Here is a 26,611-nt window from a genome sequence, read left to right as displayed (position 1 = left end):
AGCAAGGTTAAAGTAGAGTGGTTCTAGATGATGCTAAGAAGGTTTGTATAGGTTGTCTGGCGGGAAACCTCCATGCAGAGTCCAAGTCTTAGGCTGAGTGGAGACTGACGGAGAGCTGGTCTCAAGGCCTTCCCTTAGCAGAGCTCAGGGTCTCCTGGCCGAGCTGCAGCTCCCACGCCACTCAGGCATCCCCCGTGCCCCCGCCCTCCCCCCAGCCTGGGTGGCGTGGCTCTTGGTTTCTCCCAGCAGCCTTTACTTCTCATCTTCATCCCCCTCACTCATGCTGCTGATGGAGGCTGAGGCGGCTTTGGGTGAGGAGGGGGGTGAGGTTTTGTTCGGGAGCCACGAGAAGGTGGGCGACGGGGAGCGTGAAGGGGACCGGCTCCTGGTGGGGCTGCTCACAGGGCTCTGCTTCGGGGACAAGGCCTGCAGCATCCGGCTACTCCTCTCCTGGAACATCTGCTTCTAGAGAGAAGGGAGAGAAGGCGTCTGTTAAAGGAGCCTTCTGAGGCGGTAGGGAAACAAACAAGGCAGGAAGGACAGCTGCTGCTCTAAGTACCTGCACGCACAAACGCAGGCTCGCATGACAGCCCGTGTTCCCCAGACTATCTCTGGGGAGGGGCTGAGTGAGATTCTGGGGCAGGAAGATGCTGCCACATCAGATTATCCTCCCGGCTGGTTCTTGGGACTCATCCCTTCTTACCACCTTTTCCTCCATCTCCAAATCGAACTGCTATCTGATGTGCCAGGCAAATGGCAATGTCCTCTGTACTTCGAAGTGCAGCAGGAAATAAAACAAAAATCCCTATCCTCATGGAAATGCGGGAGGAATCACACAATAAACAAAATATGAGGTGTGTCAGATGGAACTATGGTCTGAGAGAAAACTACAACGAGAGAGGTTAGCAGATTGGGGTGTGGGCCAGGGAGGCAGGTGGGCTGCAAAGGTCAGTAGGGCGCTCAGGGAAGGCCTCACTGAGAAGATGCTGTCTGAGCAGAGACCTGAAAGAGGTGAGGAGGGGACTACATGAATGGCAATCGGGGAGAAGCACGTTCCAGACAGAACTCCGAGAAGGGAGCATGCAGTGCACGTCCCAGGACAAGCAAGGAGACCCTGTGGGCTGGAGTGGAGTTATCTGGGTGAGGAGGGGCATGGGGGGAAGAAAAGGATAAAGTTGGTGGTCATATCGAAGCTGGGGCTTCAGTGACATGCGGGAAGATGGGGTGGAGATGGGTGGTGAGCCCGTGGGGCTGGATGAGGACTGGCTTTCCAAACAGAAGGTGCTAAGTAGACAGGGCTAAGCATAACTGCTTGGCCTGACGGGACCCCAAGTGCCTATAGGGTGACAGTAGTTGAGGCTGAAGCACCAGGAGGAGGATGGATTTCTCCTGAGGAGCCCCTGGAAGATTTTAATCAAGAGAAGGGTATGGTAAGATTGGTGATGTAGAAATACCTTTGGGTATGAGCATAAAAGCAAAAAAAGAAACCATTAAAAAAAAAAGATTGATGTTTGGCTGTATAGAAAATTTAAAACTTCTGTACCTAAAAAAAAAAACAAACCACTATGAAATAAGGTACAAGGCAAATGAAAAAAAGGGGGAGGGCTTCCCTAGTGGCGCAGTGGTTGAGAGTCCGCCTGCCGATGCAGGGGACACGGGTTCGTGCCCCGGTCCGGGAAGATCCCACATGCTGCGGAGCAGGCTGGGCCCGTGAGCCATGGCCGCTGAGCCTGCGCGTCCGGAGCCTGCGCGTCGGGAGCCTGTGCTCCACAACGGGAGAGGCCACAACAGTGAGAGGCCCGCGTACTGCCAAAAAAAAAAAAGGGGGGGGGGAATTTTTGCAACATTTAAATACAAATAAAGCATTTTAGTATATAAACAGAGCTTAGAAACCAAAAAGAATATAATGACCATTTGGCACATACAGGTAACTCACAAAAGACTTATAAATGAACTCTAAAAAATGTTTGGCATCACTAATAAACTTACGCAAAGTGATGGGAGATACCTCTTTTAATATATCAGATTGCTAAAGATATTTTTCATCTTCCCAGCCTTTTAAAAGTTTTTCCAGTTTCGAGATAGAATTGACATACAATTCAATTGTATGAACAACTGAAATTCTCTTTCTGGTTCTTAAACTATATACGTTTAAGGTGTACAGCATAATGATTTCACTTAAATCGTGAAATAATTACTACAATAAGGTTAGTTAACATCCATCATCTCATATGGATACAAATATTTTTTCCTTGTGATGAACACTCTTAGGATGTACTCTCAAAACCTGTATATATACCATACAGCAATGTTAACTACGGTGATCATGTTGTACATTACATGCCTAGTACTTACTTATAACTGGAAATTTGTACCTTTTGATCCCCTTCATGCAATTTCCCCTCCCCATACTCCCTACCTCTGGTAAACACAATCTGTCAGTGAAATCATACAGTATTTGTCTTTCTCTGACTTATTTCACTTGGCAAAATGCCCTCAAGGTCCATCCGTGTTATCACACATGGTGGGATTTCCTCCTTTTATATGGATGAGTAATAATCCATTGTGTGTGTGTGTGTGTATAAACCACAACTTTGTCCATTCATCCATCGACAGACACTTAGGTTGTTTCCATGTCTTCAGTATTACCAATAATGCTGCCATGAACACAGGGGTGCAGTTATCTCTTCAACACAGTGTTTTCATTTCCTTCAGATATAATAGTTGACCCTTGAACAATGGGGGGGTTATGGATGCTGACCCTCTGCTGTCGAAAAATTGGTGTAAAACATTGGAGTTGGCCCTCGGCGTTCACAGTTCTATGTCTGTGGATTCAACCAACTGTAGATCATGTAGTACCTTAGTATTTAATACTGAAAACAATCCAAGTATAAGTGGACCCGTGCAGTTCAAACCTGTTCAAGGGTCAACTGTATTCCCACAAGTGGAAATTCTGGATCATATTTTGAATTTTTTGAGGAACCTTCATAATGTTTCCATATTGGTTGTACCAGTTGACAATCCCACCAACAGTGCACAAGCATTCCCTTTTCTCTACATACTTGCCAGCATTTGTTCTCTTGTCTTTTTATTGCTCACACTCTAACAGGTGTGAGATAATATCTCATTGTGGTTTCGATCTGCATTTCCCTGTTGATTTAGTGATGTGGAACATCTTTTCATGTACTTGTTAACCATTGGTATATCTTCTTTGGAAAAATGTCTTTTCAGGTCCTTTGCCCATTTTTAAATTGGATTACTTGGTTTTTTGCTACTCAACTCTATGAGATCTTTATATATTTTGGATGTTAATTCCTTATCAGATACATGGTTTGTAAATATTTTTTCCCTTTCCGTAGGCTGTCTTTTAATTTTGTAGGTGGTTTCTTTTGCCATGCAAAATTTTTCAGTTTGATGTAGTCTCATTTATTTTGTTGCTTGTGCCTTAGGTGTCATATCCAAAAAATCATTGCCAAGACCCATGTCAAGGAGTTTTGCTCTGATGTTTTCTACTGGGAATTTTATGGATTGTGATCTCACATTGAAATCCTTAATCTAGTTCAAGTCAATTTTCGTGGGTGGTGTAAGATAGGGGTCTACTTTCATTCTTTTACATGTAAATGTCCAATTTTCTAGCACCATTTATTGAAGATACTGTCTTTTCTCTAGTGAGTATTTTTGGCTCCCTTGCATGGGTTTACTCCTGGGATCTCAATTCTGTTTTGTTGGTCTATGTGTCTGTTATTATGCCACTGTCATACTGTTTTGATTACTACAGCTTTATAGTATAGTTTGAAAGCAAGAAGTGTGATGCCTCCCACTTTGTTCTTCTTTCTCAAGATTGTTTTGGCTGTCCACACAGGGTCTTTTGTGCTTCCATATAAATTTTAGGACTTTTTTTCTATTTCTGAAAAAAAATGCCATTAGAAACTTGATGGGAATTGCATCGAATCTATAGATGGCTTTGGATAGTATGGACATTTTAACAATTCTCTCAATCCATGAGCATGGGATATCTTTCCAGTTATTGGTGTCTTCTTGGATTTCTTTCTTCAGTGTCTTGTAGCTTTCAGTGCAGAGATCTTTCACCTCCTTGGTTAAATTAAGTATACTATTCTTTTTTTTTTTTTTGTGGTGCGTGGGCCTCTCACTGTTGTGGCCTCTCCCGCTGTGGAGCACAGGCTCCGGACATGCAGGCTCAGAGGCCATGGCTCACGGGCCCAACCGCTCTGTGGCATGTGGGATCTTCCCAGACCGGGGCACGAACCCACATCCCCTGCATCGGCAGGCGGACTCTCAACCACTGCACCACCAGGGAAGCCCCAGTATTCTATTCTTTTTGATGCTACTGTAAATGGGATAATTTAAGTCTCTTTTCCATATAATTCATTATCAGTGTACAGAAATGCTACTGATTTTTGTATGTTAATTTTGTATCCTGCAACTTTACTGAATTGATTAGATCTAGCAGTTTACTGATGGAATCTCTAGAATTTTCTATGTATAAAATAATGTCATATGCAAATAGAGACTATTTTACTTCTTCCTTTCCAATCCTAATGCCTTTTATATCTTTTTCTTGCCTGACTGCTCTGGCTAGGACTTTGAGTACTATGTTGAATAGGAGTGGTGAGAGTGGGCAGCCTTGCCTTGTTCCTGATTTTAGAGGACAAGTTTTTAACCTTTCACAATTGAGTATGATGTTAGCTGTGGGACTGTCATATATGGCCTTTATTATGTTGTGGTATATTCCTTCTATACCTAGTTTGTAGTTTTTAACAACTGTCATAAATAGTTGTTAAATTTTGTCAGATGCTTTTTCAGCATCTATAGGGATGATCATATGATTTTTTTCCTTTCAGTCTATTAATTGATGCATCACATTGATGGATTTGTGTCTGAACTATCCTTGCATCTCAGGGATAAATCCCACTTGGTCATGGCGAAAGATCTTTTTAACGTGCTGCTGAATGCAGTTTGCTAGTATTTTACTGAGAATTTTTGCATCTATATTCATAAGGGATATTGGCCTATGGTTTTCTTTTCTGAGAGTGTCCTTTTCTGGCTTTGGTATGAGGGTAATGCTGATCTTGTAAAACGAGTTTGGGAGTTTCCCACCTCCTCAGTATTTTGGGAAGAGTTTGAGAAGGATTGGCATTAATTCTTCTTCAAATGCTTACTAAAATTCGCCAGTGAAGCCATCTGGTCCTGGGCTTTTCTTCATTGGGAGATTTTTGATTAATGATTCAATCTCCTTAATACTAATTGGTCTGTCCAGATTTTCTCTTTCTTCCTGATTCAGTCTTGTTAGGTTGTATGTTTCTAAAAATGTGTCCATTTATTCTAGTTTGTCCAGTTTGTTGGTGTATAAATTGTTCATAGTAGCCTCTTATAATCCTTTGTATTTCTGTGGTATCAGTGGTAATGTCTCCCTTTTCATTTATAATTGTGTTGATTTGAGTCTTCTCTCTTTGTTTCTTGGTGAGTCTAGCTAAAGGTCTGACAACCTTGTTTATCTTTTCCAAGGACTAACTCTTAGTTTTGTTAAATTGTTGTTAACCTTTTCTATTGTCTTCCTATTCTCTATCTCATTTGTTTCTGCTCTAATCTTTATTTCCTTCCTTCTGCTAACTTTGGGCTCAGTTTGTTCTGCTCTTTCTGGTTCCTTAAGGTATAGAGTTACGTTATTTGAGACTTTTCTTATTTCTTAATGTAGGCATTTATTGCTATGAACTTCCCTCTTTGAATTGCTTTTGGTGCATGCTGTAAGTTTTGGTATGTAGTATTTCCATTTTTCATTTGTCTCAAGATAAATTATTTCCCCTTTCATTTCTTCTTTGATGGGTCAGGAGAATATTATTTAATTTCCATGTATTTGTGAATTTTCTAGTTTTCTTCCTGTTACTGATTTCTAGTTTCATACCATTGTGGTCAGAGAAGATACTTGGTATGATTTCACTATTCTTAAATTTGCTTAGACTTGTTTTGTGGCCTAACATATGGTCTATTCTAAAAAATGTTCCATATGCACTTAGGAGTGTATATTTGGCTGTTATTGGATAGAATATCCTGTATATGTCCCTTAGGTTCAGTTGATCTATAGCATTGTTCATATCCACTGTTTCCTTATTGATTCCCTGTGTGGATGATCTATCCATTGTTGAGAGTGGGGTATTAAAGTCCCCAACTATTATTGTATTGATGTTTCTCAGTTTAGGTCTGCTTTATATATTTGGGTGCTCCAACGTTGGATGCATAAATATCTACAATTATTATATCTTCTTGATGGATTGACCGCTTTATCATTATATGTTGACATTCTTTGTCTCTTTGTACTATTTTTACTATAAAGTCTATTTTGTCTCATGTAAGTACACCTACCCCTGACTTCTTAAAATATACCATTTGCTTGGATTATCTTTTTCCACCCCTTTTTTTTCTGTTTTTTTAAATTTTATTTTTTAATTTTTAAATCTAATTTAATTTTTTTATACAGCAGGTTCTTATTAGTTATCTATTTTATACATATTAGTGTATACATGTCAATCCCAATCTCCCAGTTCATCCCACCACCACCACCCCCCCCTGCCACTTTCCCCCCTTGGTGTCCCTACATTTGTTCTCTACATCTGTGTCTCTATTTCTGCCCTGCAAACCGGTTCATCTGTACCATTTTTCTAGGTTCCACATATATGCGTTAATATATGATATTTGTTTTTCTCTTTCTGACTACTTCACTCTGTATGACAGTCTCCAGATCCATCCACGTCTCTACAAATGACCCAATTTCTTTCCTTTTTATAGCTGAGTAATATTCCACGGTGTATATGTACCACATCTTCTTGATCCATTACGTCTGTCGATGGGCATTTAGATTGCTTCCATGACATGGCTATTGTAAATAGCGCTGCAATGAACATTGGGGTGCATGTGTCTTTTTGAATTATCGTTTTCTCTGGGTATATGCCCAGTAGTGGGATTGCTGGGTCATATGTAATTCTATTTTCAGTTTTTTAAGGAACGTCCATACTGTTGTTCATATTGGCTAGATCAATTTACATTCCCATCAACAGTGCAAGAGGGTTCCCTTTTCTCCACACCCTCTCCAGCATTTGTTGCTTGTAGATTTTCTGATGATGCCCATTCTAACTGGTGTGAGGTGATATCTCATTGTAGTTTTGATTTGCGTTTCTCTAATAATTAGTGACGTTGAGCAGCTTTTCATGTGCTTCTTGGCCATCTGTGTGTCTTCTTTGGAGAAATGTCTATTTAGGTCTTCTGCCCATTTTTGGATTGGGTTGTTTGTTTTTTTTAATATTGAGCTTCACTCCTTTATTTTCAGTCTGTGTGTGTCTTTAAGGTTAAAGTGTACCTCTTGTGGGCAACATATTGTCGGATCTTGTTTTTTTTTTTTTTAACCATTTAGCCATTCTGTATCTTTTGATTGCAGAATCTAGTCCATTTATGTTAAAAGTAATTATTGATAGGGAAGGACTTATTATTGCCATTGTGTTCATTGTTTTCTAGCTGTTTTGTAGTTCCTCTGTTCCTTGTTTCATATTTTGCTGTGTTTTTTGTGTGTGTTTTGATGTCTTTTGGTATCAGTATGCTTTGACAACTTTATCATGTTCTTTTGTGTAAATACTAAGGTTTTTGCCTTATCATTACCATGAGGCTTACATAGACTATGTTAAAATAATAACACACTATTTTAAACTGATAATGACTTAAGTTCAATAGACTTCCTAAACTTTACTTTTGCTTGTCCTCTCCCTCACATTTTAGGTTATTGTTGCTGGACAGTTGATATATTATTAAATATTGTGTAACCAATATCAAATTATTGTAGTCATGGTTATTTTTACTATGTTTTCTAACTTTTTAAAGTATTATTTACTTACTTATTTATTTATTTATTTATGGCTTCATTGGATCTTCATTGCTGTGTGCAGGCTTTCTCTAGTTGTGGCCACTGGGGTCTACTCTTTGTTGTGGTGTGCAGGCTTCTCACTGCAGTGGCTTCTCGTTGCAGAGCACGGGCTCTAGGCATGCGGGCTTCAGTAGCTGTGGCACACGGCCTCAGTAGTTGTGGCTCTAGTCTCTAGAGTACAGGCTCTATAGTTTGGTGCACAGGCATGTGGGATCTTCCCAGACCAGGGATCAAACCCGGGTCCCCTGCATTGGCAGGCGGATTCTCAACCACTGCACCAGCAGGGAAGCCCTGTTTTCTAACCTTTAATGTACAGTTATGTGAATTATGTACCACTGTTACATTATAGAATCTAACTTTGACTATATAATTACCATTACCAGTGAGTTTTGTGCTACCTTCTTATGTTTTATGATGTTATTTAGTGTCCTTTTACTCAAAGAACTCCCTTTAGCCTTTCTTGTAAGGCAGATCTAGTGGTGATAAACTCCCTCAGGTTTTGTTTCTTCAGGAATACCTTTATCTCTCCTTAATTTCTGAAGGATAGCTTTGCCAGGCACAGAATTCTTGCTTGATGGTTTTTTTTCAAAAATTTGAATATACCATTCCATTCTCTCCCGACATCAGACGTTTCTGTTGAGAAATCTACCAGAAGTCTTATGAGGGTTCCAGTGTTTGTAATTTATCTTTTCTCTTGCTGCTTTCAAAATTCTTTGTCTTTGACTTTTGACAATTTAATTGTAATCTCAGTGTAGCCCTACTCAGGTTTAACCTATTTGGTGTCCTTTGTGCCTTATGGATCTGGATGTCCCTTTCTCTCCCAAGTTGTGGGAAGTTTTCAGCCATTATTGATTTAAATAATACACTTTGTCTCTTTATCTTCTCCTTCTGGAATTCCCATAATGTACATACTGTTTCTTTTGATTGTGTCCTGTAATTCCCATAGGTTTTATTCACTCTTCTTCATAGTTTTTTTCTTTTTCCTCCTGACTGGATAGTTTCTTGACTTCTAGGTTTCTTGTGCCTAGTAGAGTCTGCTTTTGAAGCTCATTGTTGAGTTCTTCAGTCATTGTATTTTTCAGCTCTAGGGTTTCTGTTGGGGGTTGTTGTTTTTTTTGATGGTTCCTATTTCTTTGAGTTTCTCATTTTGTTCATGTATGGTTTTGCTAATTGTGTTGTCTGTGTGTGCTTGTAGTTCACTAAACTTCTTTGGGAGGATTATTCTGAATTCTTTGCCTGAAAGTTCAGAGATGTCCATTTATTTAGGGTCAGTAGTTGGAGCTTTATTAGTTTCCTTTGCTGTCATATTAACCATATTTTTGATCCTTGATTTCTTACATTGGTATATGCACATTTGAGTAAGTGGTCTTCTCTTCCAGACTTTACGTGTGTACTTTGGCAGAGACAGCTCAGTTTGGGTTTCTGGATGTGTTTGCTGGTAACATCCTTGGGCAGGAATGGCTTGCTATCAGGGTTTATTTTGGGGTGAGGCCACTGCCCAAGTTCTGAGGTGACGGGGCAGGGAGGGCTTGCTGCTGCCTGAGAACAGTTGGATAGGACTGCTGATTTGGTTCCCTGCACAAGTGAGGCTGGAGCTTGGGCTCCACAGCTTCCTGGGTTTTCTGGTCGGGATAACTAGATGGTCATGACTGGGTACTATACTCAGCGGTAGGTGAGGCCATGAATTACCCTCTCTTCCCTGGTAGGGCAGCAGAATAGGCTCCAGGGCCTGTACGGCTTGTTGTTTGGGGACCTGAGTCAGGCAAGAGTGTGTACTGAATTCCCTGGCCAGACAGGGCCACCGGTTTTGCTCTCTGTTCAAGTGCCACTGTACCCAGGGTTGTTGGATGAGCTAGGCAGCTTCCCGTGTGCTGTAGTTAGATTCTGTGGTCGGGTGGGCTGCAAGGTGTATTCAGCAACGAGTGGGGCTGGGAATTAGGTTCCCTTCCTGGGCACGGTGGGAGAACTAATTCCAAGGCCAGAAAGGCTCTTTGTGGGTGGTCTTGATTCAAGCTGACCTGCACCCTAAGTTCCGTAGCTGAACACAGCCACTGGCTTTGCTCTGCCGTCTGTCAGCTCTGCCTGCCAGACTCTGTGCTCAAGTATTGCTGGGCTATGCAGCTTCCCAGGTGTTCTCGCAAGGCTTTCTGGTTGGGTGGGGCTGGGAGCTTCACTCAGCAGTCAGTGGGGGTTAAAACTCAGCTCCGCTGCATGCGTGGGGACAGACCGGGCTCCAGGGCCAAAAATCTTTGTTTGAGGACCCAAATCAGACAGACTTGGACTCCACTGAGTTCCCAGGTCAGATGGTGCCAATGACTCGACTCTGCAGATGGACAAAGTGGCTGGCTGGGGCTACTACTTGGGCACTGCACATAGGAACTTGGTCCGCCAAGATCAGAGTGCTGGTTGTGGCATGATGAGATCCTCAGTGGTCAAGTCCTTCAGATTCCTCTGCAGTCACCATGGGGTAAGACCAGAGATGGTCTCGCAAGAAAGAACCCACAGTGCCGGGAGAGCTGGATGTCCATCTGGGCCTCTTTTGCCACTGGAGGAACCAGAGGCTCGGGGGAGATTTCTCCACGGTGCCATGCCGGCCTGGGGGAGGGGCAGTACGGTGAGCACGTAGCGGCTCCTCTTACCCTTCTAATGCCACCTGTCTTGGTCTCTGTAGTGCAGGGCGTGCTCCAGCCTCACCCAAGTGTTCTAGGATTCTCTCAGTGGTGTCTTCTCTGTGAATAGTTTTTCTTGTGAGGGAGAACAAAGTCAGGAATGACCTATGTTGCCATCTTGATGTCACTCCGCCAAGATTATTTTTTTTAATTGGTAATGGCCAGTGTTGGTGAGGGCTCAGGAAAAAGACTACACTCCTGTTACTGCTGGTGGAAGGGTAAAATAGTAGTGCCGTTCAGAGGGGTAATTGGGCAAATAGGCACAAAAACTTTTTTTCCTGAGGAGATGGTCAGAGATGTAAATTTGTGTACATGGACATTCATTGCAGTGTCAACAGACAAAACGTCAAACTCCCTAAACAGGTTAGAGAGATCTTGCACAACTCTGAGATTATACACTAAGCAGCTGATGAAAATCAAGTCCTTAAAGAATATTCAGTAATGTGAGAAAATGTTCATGAGCTATTGCAAAGTAAAAATGATTTTAGAATAGGAAAATATATACATGTAGCAAGGAAATATATACATGTAGATGGAAAAAAGATGGGGGCAATACCCGCCAAATATTAGCAGTGACTACCCTGGGTGATGAGGCTAGAGGTGATTTTTAGTTTCTTTTATTATTTTCTTTACTTTCTAATAGTTCTACAATGAACACACTATTTTTACCATCAAAAAAAAGATACGGTAGGAAGAAAGAAAGATAATTGAGGCAAGGAGATTAGGCCAAAGGGCATTGCAATAATGTCACAGGTAAGAAAATATTAAGGCCTCAGGCACAACATCAATTCCCCGGCAGTCATTTTCCCTTTTTAAGTTGTAGCCCATTACTTTTTAGGAGCTCAAATCTCCTCTAGCAGATACAAGAGAGATGACTTGCTGATCACTGAGATCCTTTCCAGGTTTAAAACTCCATAATTCTATGAATACACCGATTATTCATCTTCCATTAAAGGCATTGATAATTCTGCCAGAAGACATCTAAACCCCTCAGAATCAAACAGAAACAAATGCTGTAGTACAACAGCATTAATTTAGATTAAGCCCATTTATGAGACAAAATCAAATGCCAAAAGGATAGGGTGGCCTATTATTAATGGCAACATGAAAAAGAAATCCTTGAACTTCTAACAGGCATTTCTATTTTTAAATTTTTTAAATTTATTTTTGGCTGCGTTGGTCTTCGTTGCTGTGTGCGGGCTTTCTCTAGTTGCGGCGAGCAGGGGCTGCTCTTCGTTGTGGTGCACGGGCTTCTCATTGTGGTGGCTTCTCTTGTTGTGGAGCATGGGCTCTAGGCGTGTGGGCTTCAGTAGTTGTGGCACATGGGCTCAGTAGTTGTGGCTCGCATGCTCTAGAAAGCAGGCTCAGTAGTTGTGGCGCATGGGCTTAGTTGCTCCTCGGCATGTGGGATCTTCCCGGACCAGGGCTCGAACTCGTGTCCCTGGCATAGGCAGGCGGATTCTCAACCACTGCGCCACCAAGGAAGCCCCTAGCAGGCATTTTGAAATATGTGTTTTTATTACTGTAACCTTTAAGTATATTTTTAGTGGCAGCCACTAGCCCTCCTGCTGTTAACGGATTGTCAGCATTTCCATTAGAAGCCCACTTTCTAAGGAATCTCCAACTTGTCTCCTACAGTTTGACTCAAGCTCATAACTGAATATTCTGCCTAAGGGGATGAAATTATTTGAACCCTTAATGATAAACAGTGGTGTCACACTTTATAAAATGCAGTATCCAGGCAAAACAACTATGGGTCTTGATTTGCAAGCTCTCTGATCTGTTTCTGGTACATTTTGAAGGGTGGTTCCCCTGTGAAGGAGCTGAATTGAATCAGGTCAGGAGACAGTTTGTAATGAGCTTCCTGGAAAGAAAAGCACTTTAGAAATATAACAAATAATGAAGACCGTGGCATGGCATTTTCAAAGAGAAAAGACTGAATTTAAATTCAGTCTTTTGCTGTATTAAGAGGTTTCCATTTATAAAGTTTTCTCCCAAGAAAAGAACCCCATTTATAGTCCTGTCCACATGAAAATAAATTTCTATTTCCCCTCCTACAATGTTTTCCCTTTTTAAAAAAAGTTCTTAATATCTAGTAAGGCAGTAAATGTCTTGACACATGCATTTAAAGGTTTCAGTGTTTCAGATATACTCGGGCACCACCAAAAAGGAAATAAATATCCTAGTTACAGATGGTTTGGACCTCCTGATATTCAAGATGGAACTCATGGAGAGTTTCAGTTCTGTGCAAATCAATAAGCAACAACTCACCCTGAGACAGTGCCCGACACGTGCCCTGGGTACCCAGCACTGTTATAAAGGGCTTTAAAGTATGAGAAAAGTTAATCCTCCCAACAACCCTAGGAAGTGGCTGAGAGGTAAATGAACTTGCTCAAGGCTACCCAGCTAGGAAGTGAGCCCCTGCTCATGACCAGCTCTCCATAACTTTCATAGTAGGAAGCTTTTCATGTTTACTCATGTTTTATTGAATATTTGTTGGAAGACAAAGTTTTCAAACTGTCCAAAAGACAAGTGGGAAATCTAGTTCAGATCCACGAACTGCATTTTATATTTCTTTTCTCAAAATTAAGTCTTAAAACTTAGCAATGCCATGAAAATGGCTATTATAAGGAACAAACAGAAAACAACAAGTGCTGGAGAAATTAGAACTTTCGTGCGTTGCCAAGGGAATGTAAACTGGTGCAGCCACTATGGAAAACAGTATGGCAGTTCCTCGAAAAAATTAAAAAGAGCATTATCATATGGTTTAACAATTCTACTTCTGGGTATATACCCAAAAAGACTTGAAAGCAGAGACTTAAATAGATACTTGTATAGTAATGTTCATAGCCAAAAAGTGGAAACACTCTAAATGTCTATTGATGGATGAATGGATAAACAAAATGAGGTATGCATAAATAACTGTATATGTATGTATATGTACACGTGTATGCATATACATATGATGGGTTTGTTTTTTTGCTAGCATGGCTAAAGTATTTCTAAGATGGTGTTGAAAAGAAACATTTTGTCTCTTATAAAATATTATGGAGGGTTTTCCTGGCATGGAGAATCTGAAAGCTCACAAAAGATTCATTGCTTCAACAAACATTTACCAACAGCACACTATGTATGGTTTGAGGATTAATCTAAACCCTGAGGATAGAGCAGTAAACAATAGAGGAAAAAAGTCTATGTTCATGTATATATTTTTTGAGGTATAATTGACATATAATGTTATATTAGTTTCAGGTGTACAACATATATATATAACATATAATATGTACATATATATGTGTGTGTATATATATATGTAAATGATCACAATAAGTCTTGTTAATCTGTTACCATACATGGTTGCAAATTTCTGTGATGAGAACTTTTAAGATCTACTTTCAAATAGGCAAGAGTATTATTAACTATTACCATGCTGCACATTACATCTCCAGGACTTTTTTTTTAAGAATATAGAAAAAAATCAGTTGTATTTCTATACATTAGCAATAAACAATCTAAAAATTTTTTTAAATCCAGTTAAAATAACAAAAAGAAAAAAATATTTATGAGTAAATTTAATCAATGAATATAAGACTTGTATACTGCAAATCATTGTTGAAAGAAACTAAAGACCTAAGTAAATGGAGAGACATCCTGTGTTCATGGATTGGAAGATTTAATATTAAGATGACAACACTTAGAAATAAACCCATATATCAAAAGTAAATTGATTTTCAACAAGGATGTCAAGAGTATCCTTATCAACAAATGGTGATAGACAATGGATATCCATATCCAAAAGAATAAATTTGAACCTTAGTTCATACCACATATAAAAATTAACTCAAAATGGATCTTAGGGCTTCCCTGGTGGCGCAGTGGTTGAGAGTCCACCTGCCGATGCACGGGACACGGGTTTGTGCCCCGGTCCAGGAGGATCCCACATGCCGCGGAGCGGCTGGGCCCGTGAGCCATGGCCGCTGAGCCTGCGCATCCGGAGCCTGTGCTCTGCAACGGGAGAGGCCACAATGGTGAGAGGCCCGTGTACCGCAAAAAAAAAAAATAAAGGATCTTAGAGGAAACACTGGTGTAAATCTGTAAGACGTTAGATTAGGCAATAGTTTCTTTTTTTCCTTAACATTTTTATTGGAGTATAATAAAATTGCTTTATCTCACTGGTCAGAATGGCCATCATCAAAAAATCTAGAAACAATAAATGCTGGAGAGGGTGTGGAGAAAAGGGAACCCTCTTGCACTGCTGGTGGGAATGTAAATTGATACAGCTACTATGGAGAACAGTATGGAGGTTCCTTAAAAAACTACAAATAGAACTACCATACGACCCAGCAATCCCACTCCTGGGCATATACCCTGAGAAAACCATAATTCAAAAAGAGTCATGTACCAAAATGTTCATTGCAGCTCTATTTACAATAGCCAGGACATGGAAGCAACCTAAGTGTTCATCAACAGATGAATGGGTAAAGAAGATGTGGCACATACATACAATGGAATATTACTCATCTATAAAAAGAAACAAAATTGAGTTATTTGTAGTGAGGTGGATGGACCTAGAGTCTGTCATACAGAGTGAAGTAAGTCAAAAAGAGAAAAATACCGTATGCTAACACATATATGTGGAATTTAAGAAAGAAAAAAAAAGGTCATGAAGAACCTAGGGGTAAGACAGGAATAAAGACACAGACCTACTAGAGAATGGACTTGAGGATGTGGGGAGGGGGAAGGGTAGGCAGTGACGAAGTGAGAGAGTGGCATGGACATATATACACTACCAAACCTAGAATAGGTAGCTAGTGGGAAGCAGCCTCATAGTACAGGGAGATCAGCTCGGTGCTCTGTTACCACCTGGAGGGGTGGGATGGGGACGGTGGGAGGGAGGGAGGGAGATGCAAAAGGGAAGAGAAATGGGAACAGGTGTATATGTATAACTGATTCACTTTGTTATAAAGCAGAAACTAACACACCATTGTAAAGCAATTATACTCCAACAAAGATGTTTAAAAAAATAAAAAATAAAAATAAAATTGCTTTACATTGTTGTGTTAGTTTCTGCTGTATAACAAAGTGAACCAGCTATTCGTATACATATATCCCCATATCCCCTCCCTCTTGCGTCTTCTTCCCACCCTCCCTAACCCACCCCTCTAGGTGGTCACAAAGAACCAAGCTGATCTCCCTGTGCTATGAGGCTGCTTCCCACTAGCTATCTACTTTACATTTGGTAATGTATATATGTCAATGCCACTCTCTAACTTCTTCTTAGCTTACCCTTTCCCCTCCCAGTGTCCTCAAGTCCATTCTCTATGTCTGTGTCTTTATTCTTGTCCTGCCCCTAGTTTCTTCAGAACCTTTTTTTTTTTTAGATTCCATATATATCTGTTAGCATATGGTATTTGTTTTTCTCTTTCTGACTTACTTCACTCTGTATGACAGTCTCTAGGTTCATCCACCTCACTACATATAACTCAATTACGTTTCTTTTTATGGCTGAGTAATATTCCATTGTATATATGTGCCACATCTTCTTTATCCATTCATCCGATGATGGACACTTAGGTTGTTTCCATCTCCAGGCTATTGTAAATAGAGCTGCAATGAACATTTTGGTACATGACTCTTTCTGAATTATGGTTTTCTCAGGGTATATGCCCAGTAGTGGGAGTGCTGGGTCATATGGTAGTTCTATTTTTAGTTTTTTTTTTTTTTTTTTTTTTGCGGTACACGGGCCTCTCACTGTTGTGGCCTCTCCCGTTGCGGAGCACAGGCTCCGGACACGCAGGTTCAGCGGCCATGGCTCACGGGTCTAGCTGCTCCGTGGCACGTGGGATCTTCCCAGACCAGGAGAGGAACATGTGTCCCCTGCATCGGCAGGTGGACTCTCAACCACTGCGTCACCAGGGAAGCCCTATTTTTAGTTTTTTAAGGAACCTCCATACTGTTCTCCACAGTGGCTGTATCAATTTATATTCCCACCAACAGTGCAAGAGTGTTCCCTTTTCTCCCCACCCTCTCCAGCATTTGTTTATAGACGTTTTGATGATGGCCATTCTGACTGGTGTGAGGTGATACCTCTTGTAGTTTTGATTTGCATTACTCTAATGATTAGTGATGTTGAGCATCCTTTCATGTGTTTGTTGGCAATCTGTATATCTTCTTTGGAAAAATGCCTATTTAGGTCTTCTGCCCATTTTTGGATTGGATTATTCGTTTTTTGATACTGAGCTGCATGAGCTGCTTGTATATTTTGGAGATTAATCCTTTGTCCATTGATTCATTTGCAAATATTTTCTCCCATTCTGAGGGTTGTCTTTTGGTCTTGTTTATGGTTTCCTTTGCTGTGCAAAAGCTTTGAAGTTTCATTAGGTCCCATTTGTTTGTTTTTATTTCCATTTCCCTAGGAGGTGGGTCAAAAAGGATCTTACTGTGATGTATGTCATAGAGTGTTCTGCCTATGTTTTCCTCTAAGAGTTTGATAGCGTCTGGCCTTACATTTAGGTCTTTAATCCATTTTGAGTTTATTTTGTGTATGGTGTTAGGGAGTGTTCTAATTTCATTCTTTTACATGTAGCTGTCCAGTTTTCCCAGCACCACTTATTGAAGAGGCTGTCTTGGCTCCACTGTATATTCTTGCCTCCTTTATCAAAGATAAAGTGACCATGTGTGTGTAGGTTTATCTCTGGGCTTTCTATCCTGTTCCATTGATCTATATTTCTGTTTATGTGCCAGTACCATACTGTCTTCATTACTGTAGCTTTGTAGTATAGTCTTAAGTCAGGGAGCCTGATTCCTCCAGCTACATTTTTCTTTCTCAGGATTGCTTTGGTTATTTGGGGTCTTTTGTGTATCCATATAAATTGTGAAATTTTTTGTTCCAATTCTGTGAAAAATGCCACTGGTAGTTTGACGGGGATTGCACTGAATCTGTAGATTGCTTTGGGTAGTATAGTCATTTTCACAATGTTGATACTTCCAATCCAAGAACATGGTATATCTCTCCATCTATTTATATCATCTTTAATTTCTTCCATCAGTGTCTTATAGTTTTCTGCAAACAGGTCTTTTGTCTCCGTAGGTAGGTTTATTCCTAGGTATTTTATTCTTTTTGTTGCAATGGTAAATGGGAGTGTTTCCTTAATTTCTCTTTCAGATTTTTCATCATTAGTATATAGGAATGCAAGAGATGTCTGTGCATTAATTTTGTATCCTGCTACTTTACCAAATTCATTGGTTAGCTCTAGTAGTTTTCTGGTAGCATTTTTAGGATTCTCCATGTAGAGTATCATGTCATGTGCGAACAGTGACAGTTTTACTTCTTTTCCGATTTGGATTCCTTTTCTTTCTTTCTCGTCTCTGATTGCTGGGGCTAAAACTTCCAAAACTATGTTGAATAGTAGTGGTGAGAGTGGGCAACCTTGTCTTGTTCCCGATCTTAGTGGAAATGGTTTCAGTTTTTCAGTTTTTCATTGAGCATGATGTTGGCTATGGGTTTGTCATATATGGCCTTTATTATGTTGAGGAAAGTTCCCTCTATGCCTACTTTCTGGAGAGTTTTTATCATAAATGGGTGTTGAATTTTTTTTTTTTAGATGTTGGGGGTAGGAGTTTATTAATTTATTTTTGCTGTGCTGGGTCTTCGTTTCTGTGCGAGGGCTTTCTCTGGTTGTGGCAAGCAGAGGCCACTCTTCATCGCAGTGCACGGGCCTCTCACTATCATGGCCTCTCTTGTTGCAGAGCACAGGCTCCAGACATGCAGGCTCAGTAGTTGTGGCTCACGGGCCTAATTGCTCCACAGCATGTGGGATCCTCCCAGACCAGGGCTCGAACCCGTGTCCCCTGCATTAGCAGGCAGATTCTCAACCACCGCGCCACCAGGGAAGCCCTGTTGAATTTTCTTGAAAGCTTTTTCTGTGTCTATTGAGATTATAATATGGTTTTTATCCTTCAGGTTGTTAATATGGTGTATCACATTGATTGATTTGACCATATTGAAGAATCCTTGCATTCCTGGGATAAACCCCACCTGATCATGGTATATGATCCTTTTAATGGGCTGCTGGATTCTGTTTGCTAGGTTTTTTTTTTTTTGCGGTACACGGGCCTCTCACTGTTGTGGCCTCTCCCGTTGCAGAGTACAGGCTCCGGACTCGCAGGCTCAGCAGCCACGGCTCACGGGCCTAGCTGCTCCGCGGCATGTGGGATCTTCCTGGACCGGGGCATGAACCCGTGTCCCCTGCATTGGCAGGCGGACTGTCAACCCCTGCGCCACCAGGGAAGCCGTTTGCTAGTATTTTGTTGAGGACTTTCGCATCTATGTTCATCAGTGATATGGGCCTGTAGTTTTCTTTCTTTTGTGACATAATTGTCTGGTATCAGGGTGACAGTGGCCTCATAGAATGAGTTTGGGAGTGTTCCTCCCTCTGCTATATTTTGGAAGAGTTTGAGAAGGATAGGTGTTAGCTCTAAGTGTTTGATAGAATTCGCCTGTATAATCCATCTGGTCCTGAGCTTTTGTTTGTTGGAAGATTTTTAATCACAGTTTCAATTTCAGTGCTTGTGATTAGTCTGTTTATATTTTCTGTTTTCTCCTGGTTTAGTCTCGGAAGGTTGTGCTTTTCTAAGAATTTGTCCAAATCTTCCAGGTTGTCCATTTTATTGGCATATAGTTGCTTGTAGTGATTTCTCATGATCATTTGTATTTCTGCAGTGTCAGTTGTTACTTCTCCTTTTTCATTTCTAATTCTATTGAGTCTTCTCCCTTTTTTTCTTGTTGAGTGTGGCTAATGGTTTATCAATTTTGTTTATCTTCTCAAAGAACCAGCTTTTAGTTTTATTGATTTTTGCTATCATCTCCTTCATTTCTTTTTCATTTATTTCTGATCTGATCTTTATGATTTATTTCCTCCTGCTAACTTTGGGGGGCTTTTGTTCTTTCTCTAATTGCTTTAGGTGTGAGGTTAGGTTGTTTATTGGAGATTTTTCTTGTTTCTTGAGGTAGGATTTTATTGCTATAAACTTCCTTCTTAGAACTGCTTTTGCTGCATCCCATAGGTTTTGGGTCTTCGTGTTTTCATCGTCATTTGTTTCTAGGTAGTTTTTGACTTGCTCTTTGATTTATTCAGTGATCTCTTGGTTATTCAGTAGCATATTGTTTAGCCTCCAGGTGTTTGTGTTATTTCAGTTTTTTTTCCCTGTAATTGATATCTAGTCTCATTGCATTGTGGTCAGAAAAGATACTTGATACAATTTCAATTTTCTTAAATTTCCCAAAGCTTGATTTGTGTCCCAAGATATGATCCATCCTGGAGAATGTTCCATGAGCACTTGAGAAGAATGTGTATTCTGTTGTTTTTGGATGGAATGTCCTATAAATATCAGTTAACGCCATCTTGTTTAATGTATCATTTAAAGCTTGTGTTTCCTTATTTATTTTCATTTTGGATGATCTGTCCATTGGTGAAAGTGGAGTGTGAAAGTCCCCTACTATTATTGTGTTACTGTTGATTTCCCCTTTTATGGCTGTTAGCATTTGCCTTATGTATTGAGGTGCTCCTATGTTGGGTGCATAAATATTTACAATTGTTATATCTTCTTCTTGGATTGATTCCTTGCTCATTGTGTAGTGTCCTTCTTTGTCTCTTATAATAGTCTTTATTCTAAAGTCTATTTTGTCTGATACGAGAATTGCTACTCCAGCTTTCTTTTGATTTCCATTTGCATGGAATATCTTTGTCCATCCCCTCACTTTCAGTCTGTATGTGCCCCTAGGTCTGAAGTGGGTCTCTTGTAGACAGCATATATACAGGTCATGTTTTTGTATCCATTCAGCCAGTCTATATCTTTGGTTGGAGCATTTAATCCATTTACATTCAAGGTAATTATCGATATGTATGTTCCTGTTACCATTTTCTTAATTGTTTTGGGTTTGTTATTGTAGGTCTTTTCCTTCCCTTGTGTTTCCTGCCTAGAGAAGTTCCTTTAGCATTTGTTGCAAAGGTGGTTTGGTGGTACTGAATTCTCTTAGCTTTTGCTTGTCTGTAAAGGTTTTAATTTCTCTGTCAAATCTGAGTGAGATCCTTGCTGGGTAGAGTAATCTTGGTCGTAGGTTTTTCCCTTTCATCCCTTTAAATATGTCCTGCCACTCCTTTCTGGCTTACAGAGTTTCTGCTGAAAGATCAGCTGTTAACCTTATGGGGATTCCCTTGTGTGTTATTTGTTGTTTTTCCCTTGCTTTTAATATTTTTTTCTTTGTATTTAATTTTTGACAGTTTGATTAATATGTGTCTTGGCATGTTTCTCCTTGGATTTATCCTGTATGGGACTCTCTGTGCTTCCTGGCCTTGATTGACTATTTCCTTTCCCATATTAGGGAAGTTTTTTACTATAATCCTTCAAATATTTTCTCAGTCCCTTTTCCTCCTCTTCTTCTGGGACCCCTATAATTCGAATGTTGGTGTGTTTAATGTTGTCCCAGAGGTCTCTGAGACTGCCCTCCATTCTTTTTTCTTTATTCTGCTCTGTGGTAGTTATTTCCACTATTTTATCTTCCAGGTCCCTTATCTGTTCTTCTGCCTCAGTTTTTCTGCTATTGATTCCTTCTAGAGAATTTTAAATTTCATTTATTGTGCTGTTCATCTCTGTTTATTTGCTCTTAGTTCTTCTAGGTCCTTGTTAATCTTTTCTTGTATTTTCTCCATTCTATTTCCAAGATTTTGGATCATCTTTACTATCATTACTCTGAATTCTTATTCAGGTAGACTGTGTATTTCCTTTTCATTTGTTTGGTCTGGTGGGTTTTTACCTTGCTCCTTCATCTGCTGTATGTTTCTCTGTGTTCTCATTTTGCTTAACTTACTGTGTTTGGAGTCTCCTTTTCGCAGGTTGCAGGTTCATAGTTCCTGTTGTTTTTGATGTCTGCCCCCAGTGGGTAAGGTTGGTTCAGTGGATTGTGTAGGCTTCCTGGTGGAGGGGGTTGGTGCCTGTGTTCTGGTGGATGAAGCTGGATCTTTTCTTTCTGGTGTGCAGGACCGAGTCTGGTGGTGTGTTTTGGGGTGTTTGTGAACTTACTATGATTTTAGGCAGCCTCTCTGCTAATGGGTGGGGTTGTGTTCCTGTCTTACTAGTTGTTTGGCATGGGGGTGTCCAGCACTGGAACTTGCTGGTCGTTGAGTGGAGCTGGGTCTTAGCGTTGAGATGGAGATCTCTGGGACAACTCTCACCGATTGATATTACGTGGAGCCAGGAGGTCTCTGGTGGTCCAGTGTCCTGAACTCGGCTCTCCCACTTTCGAGGCTCAGGCCTGACACCCGGCCGGAGCACCAAGACCCTGTCAGCTACACGGCTCAGTAGAAAAGGGAGGAAAAAAAGGAAGAAAGAAAGTATAGTAAAATAAAATAAAATAAAAGTTATTAAAATTAAAAAAAATTAAAATTAAAAAGTCATAAAAAAAAGAAAAGAGCAACCAAACCAATAAACAAATCTATCAATGATAACAAGTGTTAAAAACTAAACTAAGCTCAATATATAAAGCAGAAACTCGTCAGTGACATACAGCAAGTCCCAAGCCTACAGTTGCTCTCAAAGTCCACTGCCTCAATTTTGGGATGATTTGTTGTCTCTTCAGGTATTCCACAGATGCAGGGTACATCAAGTTGATTGTGGAGGTTTAATCCGCTGCTCCTGAGGCTCCTGGGAGAAATTTCCCTTTCTCTTCTTTGTTTGCACAGCTCCTGGGGTTCAGCTTTGGGTTTGGCCCCGCCTCTGCATGTCGGTCGCCCTCTGGCATCTGGTCTTTGCCCAGACAGGAGGGGGTTAAAGTAGCGGCTGATTAGGGGGCTCTGGCTCACTCAGGCTAGGGGGAGGGAGGGGTACGGAATGCAGGGTGAGCCTGTGGCGGCAGAGGCCGGCGTGACGTTGCAACAGCCTGAGGCGTGCCGTGTGTTCCCCAGGACTTATTTTATATCTGAAATTTTGTACTTTTGACCCCCTTCACCCATTTTGCATACCCCCTACCCTCTGCCTTTGGCAACCACCAATCTGTTCTCTGTATCTTTTATCTCATTTTGCTGGATCATAGGTTTTTTTGTTGAGTTGTATAAATTTTATATATATATATATTTTAGATATTAACCCCTTATCAGATATGATTTGCAAATATTTTCTCCCATTTGGTAGGTTGCTTTTTCATTTTGTTTCCTTTGCTCTACAGAAGCTTTGTACTTTGGTGTAGTCCCATTTGTTTATTCTTGCTTTTGATGCCTTTGCTTTTGGTGTCAAATCCAGCAAATCATTGCGAAGACCAATGTCAAGGAGCCTACCACCTATGTTTTCTTGTAGGAGTTTTATGGGTTCACGTCTTACACTAAATTCTTTAATCCATTTTGAGTTAGCTTTTTGTGTATAGTGTAAGAGTGGTCCAGTTTCGTTCTCTTTGCATGTTGGTGTCCAGTTTTCCTAGCAGCATTATTGCAGAGACTGTCTTTTCCCCATTGTATATTCTTGCCTCCTTTGTCATAAATTGACCATATATGCATAGGTTTATTTCTGGGCTCCCTGTTCTGTTCCATTACTATATGTGTCTGGTTTTTTTGTTTTTTGGTTTTTTTTTTTTTGTGGTACGCGGGCCTCTCACTGTTGTGGCCTCTCCCGTTGCAGAGCACAGGCTCCAGACGCGCAGGCTCAGCGGCCATGGCTCACAGGCCTAGCCGCTCCGCGGCATGTGGGATCTTCCCAGACCAGAGCACAAACCCGTGTCCCCCGCATCAGCAGGCAGACTCTCAACCGCTGCGCCACCAGGGAAGCCCTATGTGTTTGTTTTTATGCCAATCCCACACTGTTTTGATTACTATCACTTTGTAATGTAGTGTGACATTAGGGCACACGATGTCTCCAGCTTTGGTCTTTTTTCTCAAGATTTCTTTAGCTATTTGGGCTCTTAGGTAGTTCCATATGAATTTTAAGATTGTTTGTTGTATTTCTGTAAAAAACGCCATTGGAATTTTGATAGGGATTGCACTGAATCTGCAGATTGCTTTGGGTTGTATGGACATTTTAACCATGTTCTTCCAATCCATGAGCACAGAATGTCTTTCCATTTATTTGTGTCTTCAATTTCTTTCATCAACTTCTTATAGTTTTCAGTGTACACATCTTTCACCTGCTTGGTAAAATTTATTCCTATGTATTTTATTCTTTTTGATGCAATTGTAAATGGGATTGTTGTCTTAATTTCTTTCTGACAGTTCTGAATTTATTATTTCTCACAGTTTTTTTGTGGAGTCTTTAGGGTTTCTTATATATAATGTCATCAGCAAATAGTGACAGTTTGTCCTTTCCCATTTGGATGCCCTTTTGTTTCTTTTTTTGCCTAATTGCTATGGCTAGGACGTCCAATACTATGTTAAATAGAAGTGGTGAGGGGGCATACTTGACTTGTTCCTGATATTAGAGGAAAAGATTTCAGCTTTTCATTGTTGAGTATAATGTTAACTGTGGCTTGTCACATATGGCTTTTATTATGTCATTGAGGTACATTCCCCTCTATACCCTTTGTTGAGAGTTTTTAATCATACATGGATGTTGAATTTTGTCAAATGCTTTTTCTGTATCTATTGAGTAAGCACATGGTTTTTATTCTTCATTTGGTTAAACTGGTATAACACATTGAATTGTGGATGTTGAACTATCCTTTCAGCTCTAGAATAAATCCCACATATCATGGTGTATGATCCCTTTAATGTATTGTTGAATGTGGTTTGCTAATATTTTGTTGAGGATTTTTGCATCTGTATTCATCAGGGATATTGCCCTGGTAGTGTTCCTTCCTTTTTTTTTTTTCTTTCTGGGAGACTTTGAACATGATCAGTATTCTTTAAATGTTTGAGAGAATTCACCAGTAATGCCATCTGGTTGTGGACTTTTGTTGGGTGGGTTTTTGTTTTTTTGTTTTCTTTAGCTTATAACAGAAATTTATTTCTCACAGTTGTGGAGGTTGAAAAGCCCAAGATCAAGTTGCCAGTAGGATCGAGTGAGGAGCCTCTTCCTGTTCATAGCCTTCTTGCGTCCCTACATGGTGGCAGGAGGCAAGGGAGCTCTCTGGGGTCTATTTTATATGGGTATTAATTTCATTTATGAGGGTTCTGCCCTCATGACCTGCTCACCTCCCAAAGGCCCCATCTGCCAATACCATCTCATTGGGCATTAAGATCTCAACGTATGAAATTGGGGGGGGCGGGCACAAATGCTCAGACCATAGGAAGTAGTATGTGAAACTTTATATATAATTTTTTTAATTGAAGTATAGTTCATTTACAATGTTGTGTTAGTTTCAGGTGTACAGCACAGTGATTCAGATCTATATACATACATACACATTTTCAGATTCTTTTCCCTTATAGGTGATTATAAAATACTGTGTAGTTTCCTGTGCTATACAGTAGGTCCTTGTTGGTTATCTATTTTATATATAGTAGTGTGTATATATTAATCCCAAGGAGGTTTTTGGTTGACTAATTCAATCTCCTTACTAGTAATCTGTCTGTTTGGATTTTCCATTTCTTCACAATTCAGTCTCAGTAGGCTGTATGTTTCTAGGAATTTATCCATTTCGTCTAGGTTGTCAAATTTGTTGGTGTATAATTGTTAATAGTAGTCTCTTATCCTTTGTATTTCTGTGGTGTCAGTTGTAATGTCTCCTTTGTGAGTTGTAGTTTTGTTGTTGTGAGTCCTCTTTCTTTTCTTGATGAGTCTAGCTTAAGGTTTGTCAATTTTGTTTTCAAAGAACCAGCTCTTAGTTTTGTTGATCTTAACTACTGTCTTTTTAGTCTGTATTTCATTTATTTCTGTTCTGGTCTTTATTTCCTTCCTTTGGGCTTCCTGTATTATTCTTTTCCTAGTTCTTCGCATGTAAGGTTACGTTGTTTGAGGATTTTTTTGTTGTTTCTTGATGTTGGCATTTATTGATACACACTTCCCTCTTAGAACTGCTTTTGCTGCATCCCATAAATTTGGGTGTGTTGTATTTCCATTTTTATTTGTCTCAAGGTATTTTTTGACTTCTCTTTTGATATCTTCTTTGACTCATTGGTTGTTCAGTAGCATGCTGTTTAATTTCCACATATTTGTGAATTTTCCAGTTTTCTTCTCGTAATCGATTTCTGGCTTCATACCATTGTAGTTAGAAAAGTGCTTGAGGGCTTCCCTGGTGGCGCAGTGGTTGGGAGTCCGCCTGCCGATGCAGGGGACGCGGGTTCATGCCCCGGTCCGGGAGGATCCCACATGCCGCGGAGCGGCTGGGCCCGTGGGCCATGGCCGCTGGACCTGTGCGTCTGGAGCCTGTGCTCCGCGGCGGGAGAGGCCACAGCAGTGAGAGGCCCACGTACTGCAAAAAAAAAAAAAAAAAAAGTGCTTGATATGATTTCAGTCTTTTTAAATGTGTTAAGACTTCTTTTGTGGCCTAACATATGATCTCTCCTGGATAATATTTCATGTGCACTTGAGAAGAATGTATTGATATATGCCATTGCTTTTGGATGGACTGTGCTGTATGTATCAACTCCATCTGGTATGTCATTTACAGCTGAATTTCTGTACTGACTGGATGCTCTATCCATTGATGAAAGTCCATTGATGAAAGTAGTGTTTTAAATCCCCCTACTATTACTGTATTGTTGTCTTTCCTTTTTTAGGTCTGTTAACACATTTTGGTGCTCCTGTCTTTGTTGTAAAGTCTATTTTGTCTTAGTTACCCCAGCTTTCTTTTGGTTTCCATTTGCATGGAATATTTTTTTCCAACCCTTCCCTTAAGTCTGTGTCCTTACATCTGAAGTGAGTGTCTTGTAGGCACCATGTAGATGTGTCAGACACTCTTTTAACTGGAAAATTTAAACATTTTCATTTAAAGTAATTATTGATAGGTATGTAAATATTGCCATTTTGTTAATTGTTTTCTGGCTGTTTTCTAGTTCCTCTGTTCCTTTCTGCTCTCTTCCTTTGTGAT

The 26,611-nt window shown here is 40.3% G+C and overlaps 1 protein-coding gene across 1 annotated transcript in view; it reads right to left on the bottom strand.

The window, feature by feature from the left end:
• Positions 1–252: 252 nt before the first annotated feature.
• Positions 253–26,611, bottom strand: part of PCYT1B (phosphate cytidylyltransferase 1B, choline) — a 135,746-nt gene continuing 109,387 nt past the window's right edge. Inside the window, exon 8 of the mRNA XM_060138116.1 lies at positions 253–465. Within this exon, the coding sequence (XP_059994099.1) occupies positions 253–465 (213 nt within the window). The remainder of the gene's footprint in view (positions 466–26,611) is intronic.

The sequence above is a fragment of the Lagenorhynchus albirostris genome, chromosome X (assembly GCF_949774975.1).
Source record: "Lagenorhynchus albirostris chromosome X, mLagAlb1.1, whole genome shotgun sequence".
In the NCBI taxonomy this organism is placed as follows: Eukaryota; Metazoa; Chordata; class Mammalia; order Artiodactyla; family Delphinidae; genus Lagenorhynchus; species Lagenorhynchus albirostris.
This window is presented reverse-complemented; position numbering and strand designations above follow the sequence as displayed.